This window comes from Pteropus vampyrus, unplaced genomic scaffold (assembly GCF_000151845.1).
Source record: "Pteropus vampyrus isolate Shadow unplaced genomic scaffold, Pvam_2.0 Scaffold101, whole genome shotgun sequence".
NCBI classification, from domain to species: Eukaryota; Metazoa; Chordata; class Mammalia; order Chiroptera; family Pteropodidae; genus Pteropus; species Pteropus vampyrus.
The window spans coordinates 5899913-5905499 of NW_011888882.1; the positions used below are offsets into that span (position 1 = coordinate 5899913).

At 31.4% G+C, this 5587-nt stretch overlaps 1 protein-coding gene across 1 annotated transcript in view; it reads left to right on the forward strand.

Moving 5' to 3' along the window:
* Window positions 1-5587, forward strand: part of AK9 (adenylate kinase 9) — a 110864-nt gene that overhangs the window by 7204 nt on the left and 98073 nt on the right. The window contains 2 exon segments of the mRNA XM_023533389.1: window positions 1452-1579; window positions 2817-2880. Coding sequence (XP_023389157.1) covers window positions 1463-1579; window positions 2817-2880 — 181 coding nt within the window. The 5' untranslated portion in view covers window positions 1452-1462.

The window sequence follows — 5587 nt, forward strand, 5'->3', positions numbered from 1 at the left end:
CATAATTTGCTTTTTCACATTATTGTCTGGTTTAGGTATGAAGGTTATATGGAACCCATAAATTTATGTAGAAAGTCTACACTTTTTTTCTCTTAAAGAGTGTTTCTAAGATTGTAAGACATGGAGCTTGTCAATAAAACCATCTGATTTCTTTGTGGGAAGATTTTTAGTTACTGACTCAGTTTCCTTAATGGTTATAGAACCCCTCAGGTTTTCTTTTTTTTCCTTGAGAAACTGATTTTTCTAGAAATTTACCAATTTTGTTTTAAGTTTTCAAATTTGTTTTGGATAACTTAGTTTATGATATCTGCTTATCATCTATAGCTGCAGCATTATTATCTTCATAGTCCTTTCTCTTTTCTATATCTAATATGATTTGATTAAGTAGGCAAAAAGTCAGTAAGTGTTATGGAAGATTTAACCAATAAAATTCATAAACTTGATATAAACAACATTTAAAGAACATGGTATCAAACAAATGTAAATTGCATATCCTTTTCAAGAATACAAGGGATTTTTTGAAAATTACCATGTGCTCAGCTGTATGACAAACTTCAACAAATTTCAAAGAATTAATATAACATAGAGAATTAATTAACATAATTCTCTTGATTATAATACAAGTTAGAAATAAACAACAAAAACATTGAAAAATCTTAGTTTCAAGATGCAAGAAAATACAATTCTAAAAAACCTAATGTGCAATATTGCTTATTTGTGTCTTCTGTCTTCTTGATCAATCTTGACAGAAGTTTTCTTTTTACATGTTGTTTCAAATTCCACTATTAAGCTTTGTTGACCCTCTATATAATGTTTGTTTTCTATTAATTTTTAGTATATATTTTTAAATTTTTTCTGATTTCCTTTTTCCAACTTCTTAAGTTGTGAGCTTATCTCATTGCTTTTCAGACTCTTTCTTTGGTTCTAATTTAAGTATTTAAGGCTTTTAAATACTACTTTAGCTATACCTTATAAGTGTTGGTATATATTATGCTCATTATTTTTCAGTTCTACATTGATTTTCTAATTTCCATTAGGATTTATTTTAGAGCCAGTAATAGTCCCTACACCCATACACATACACAAATAAATATGGATGTATATGTATGTATAACATGTTTAATTTGATCTTTAATAAAATACACACATCATAACATATGTATGTATTCATATATGTGTTTTTTCCCTTAATTTAGTCTTTCAGGAACACTTTGTTTTAGCTGTCTTTTTTATAGCTGGATTATTGCTTTTTATATCAAACCAAGAACCTATTATTATTTTAATAGAGGAGTTTAACTTATTTGCAATTATTGGCAAAAATCCATGTGTTTAGTGATGTGAAATACCTTCTGGACTAAGTAAATTCACAGGACATTCCAGTTCTCCCTAGTCTACCTACCTGCTCCAACTAAATTAGGTGCTTTTAACAGTCTTACTCTTCCTTATTGCAGTATTTTGTATTATGACTTCTCAAGAGAAGATAGAAGAGCATCCTTTTGTGGATATATTTAATGAAGATGAAACTGAAAAAGACTTTATGTTGTCTAAACCTGTTTGCTTTATTGTATTTGGGAAACCAGTAAGTTACCCCTTCTAACTTATTTAGTATAATTTTTTATTCTTAAAATCATAATCTTCTGTTACCATACAAGAATGAAAACCATATAGTGTGCTAAATTTTTTGAGTTTGTTAGACTTCCATTGTATAACTTAAAATCTGATATAATGCTGGTTGTAAATTTATAACTTTTTCTCTTCTTGTATACTATAAATGAAAAGGAACCCATATTGTATTTATCTTTGGCTTTATATTACAAAAAATTAACCTATCAAAGCACTGTACCATGACAACAAATATGTGATCCAAGGTTACTGCAGACTCAATTTGCATATAAAACTTTCTGTGGAATTTGTTGCAAGGTTCTCTGGATATGTGAAGGTAGGACACTGTAGAAACAAATGGGAGGTTCTCCTATTAATATCTGAAGCTACTTAGAGGCAAGGTTCCTCACCTTTGCCCACAGAGTGTCAGTGGACCTATACATTATCTTTCCACAAAACAAAGAAGAGACTAAAAATGGTCGTTGTAAGATAGCTTGCCTTTCTAGGCAGTTCTAATAAGGACCTCTACATAAGAGTTATTTTCAGCCAGAGAGCTAGTTGGTAGCCAACATTAGAGGGCCTGAGTTGGTTAATTAAAGAGCCTCTTTAGAACTGCAGAGGCTAGGGGCCAGATCCTGGACTTGACTTAATTTTATATGGACCCTGGGACAGATACCAAGAATTGGTTCCAATAACTTTCATTACGTTTGTAAAAACATAATAGAATTTTAAAAATCAATGGTAAAAGCAATCATTTAAATGTCATTACAGTGATATCTTTAAAATATGGTACTCTTCAAAGATGCCCATTAAGAAGGAATTTTTTGTTCTTGGAAGTTAATGGAACTCTGTCGAACATTCATGATTGTAAACTTTAGAAAGGAAATAAAATGATGAACCTAAATACATGATTTGTATTTAAAATACAAAATTTGACAATTAAAAGTGTATAATACCATTTCAGTACAGCTTCCTGGTTTCAAGCCTATTTTCTTAATTAAAAAAATGATTTAAATCACTTCATAAAGTGGCAAATGTGAAAATTAGTAGAGAAAAATGAAGCTATAAATATCTAGGGTCTACTTTTCATTTATTTTGTGAGGAAAAAAATATTTACTTGATAACATAGTAACCATCAACAGAATCTTTAAAAAATGAGAATATCTTTTTCACTGGCTGTTTTATTGGGTTTTAATAACATCTTTCTTTTTAAGGGAGTGGGGAAGTCAACATTAGCCTATCAGATAGCTCAAGCATGGAAATGTATTCGCGTAGAAGGTAAATTTTACACTTTCAGATATGCTTAAAATGTAAAGAATTACACAATAAACACTCATATAGCCATGTACTCACCATCTAGTTTCTGTAATTAACATTTTGCTGTATTTGCTTTATCACACATCACTGTCAACCCAGTGAATATTATTTTTGTAGTAGCATCAAACATATTTAGCCCTTGTCTCAGTCCTAGTTTTGTTCCTAGAATTTAGGAGGGTTTATGAAGCGTCTTTGACTCCATTCTACTGCTTCCAGTTTTCTGATTTCATAATTTAGAAATATCAACTACTAATTTGTACTTCTTTAACTCTTCACCCCATTCTCTCAGCCGCCCAACTCCGCTCCCCTCTGTCCATCACCAAATTGTCCACTATATTTGTGAGTCTGTTTTTGATTAGTTTGTTCTTTTTGTTCCTTAGATTCTGCATATAAGTGAAATCATATGGTATTTATCTTTCTCTGTCTATTTCACTCAGCATAATAAACTCTAGGTCCATCCATGTCATTGCAAATGGTAGGATTTCATTTTTTTTTAATGGCTGAGTAATATTCCACTGTATATATGAAACATAATTTCTTTATCCAATCGTCTGTTGATGGGCATTTAGGTTGCTTCCATTTCTTGGCTATTGTAAATTGTGCTGCCATGAATATTGGAGTACATAGATCTTTACAAATTATTGTTTTTGTTTTCTTTGGATAAATACTCAGAAGTGTAATTGCTGGGTCAAAAGGTATATCCATTTTTAATTTTTTGAGAAACCTTCATACTGTTTTCCATAGTGGCTGTACTAATTTGCAATCCCACCAACAGTGTATGAGGGTTCCCTTTTCTCCACATCCTCTCCAACACTTGTTTTTTGATTTATTGATGATAGCCATTCTGATAGATGTGAGGTTTTAATTTGCATCTCTCTGATGATTAGCGACCTTGAGCATCTTTTCATATGTCTATTAGCCATCTGTATTTCCTTTTTGGAGAAGTATCTGTTCAGGTCTTCTGCCCATTTTTAAATTGGATTGTTTTTTTTTGTTGTTGTTGTTGAGTTCCATGACTTTTTCATATATTTTGGATATTAACCTCTTATCAGATATATCATAAGCAAATATCTTCTCCCAATCAGTCGGTTGTCTTTTTGTTTTGTTCATGGTTTCCTTTGCTATACAAAAATTTTTCAGTTTGATGTAGTCTCATTTGTTTATTTTTTATTTTGTTTCCCATACCTAAGGAAATATATCTGAAAAGAAATTCCTGTTAGTAATATCGGAGAGTTTACTGCCTATGTTTTCTTCTAGAAGTTTCATGGTTTCAGGTCTTATATTTAAATCTTTAATCCATTTTGAGTCTATTCTTGTATAAAGTGTAAGAAGGTGGTCCACCATCTTTTTTTGCATGTATCTGTCCAATTTTCCCAGCATTATTTGTTGAAGACACTATCTTTACTCCATAGTATATTCTTACCTCCTTTGTCATATATTAAGTGAGCGTATAGACATGGATTTATTTCTGGGCTCTCTATTCTGTTTCATTGATTAATGTATCTGTTTTCATGCCAGTACCGTGCTGTTTTGAATACTGTAGCCTTGTAGTACAGTTTAATATCAGGTAGTGTGATACCTCCAACTTTGTTCTTTCTCAGGATTATCATAGCTATTTGAGATTTTTTATGGCTCCATATAAATTTTAGGATTATTTGTTCTAGCTCTCTGAAAAATGCGATTGGTATTTTGATAGGGATTGCATTGAATCTGTAGATTGCTTTGGATAGTGTGGCCATTTTAACGATGTTAATTCTTCCTACCCATCAACAGGGTATATGCTTCCATTTATTTGTATCTTCTTCGATTTCTTTTTTCAATGACATAATTTTCTGAAAACAGGTTTTCTACCTTCTTGGTTAATTTGACTCCTAGGTATTTTATAATTTTTGACGCAATTGTAAATGGAATTGTTTTCTTAATTTCTCTTTCTGGAAATTTGTCATTGGTGTATAAAAATGCCACTGACATCTGAATATTTATTATCTTATTGCTGTGGCTAAGACTTCCAATACAACGTTGAAGAGGAGTGGTAAAAGTGGGCATCCTTGTCTTGTTCCTGATCTTAAGGAAAATGCTTTTAGCCTTTAGCCATTGAGTATGATGTTAGCTATAGTTTTGTCATATATGGCCTTTATTATGTTAAGGTATGTTCCCTCTATTCCCACTTTGCTGAGAGTTTTTATCATAAATGGATGCTGGATTTTGTCGAACATTTTTCCTGCATCTATTGATAGGATCATATGGGTCTATCTTTCAATTTGTTAGTGTGGTGTATCACATTAATTGATTTGCGGATATTGAACCAACCTTGCATCCCAGGAATAAATCCAACCAATATCATGGTTTATGATATTTTTAATATATTGCTGAATTCAGTTTGCTAATATTTTGTTGAGGATTTTTGCATCAATGTTCATAAGAGATAACGGCCTATAGTTTTCTTTTTTTGTAATATCTTTGCCTGGTTTTGGAATCAAGGTAATGGTGGCCTTATAAAAGGAGTTAGGGAGCCTTCCCTCTTCTTGAATTTTTTGAAATAGTCTGAGAAGAATAGGTGATAATTCTTCTTTGAATGTTTGGTAAAATTCGCCTATGAAACCATCTGGTCCAGGACTTTTGTTTTTTGGGAGGTTTTGATTACCGATTCTATTTCATTGGTGGTAAT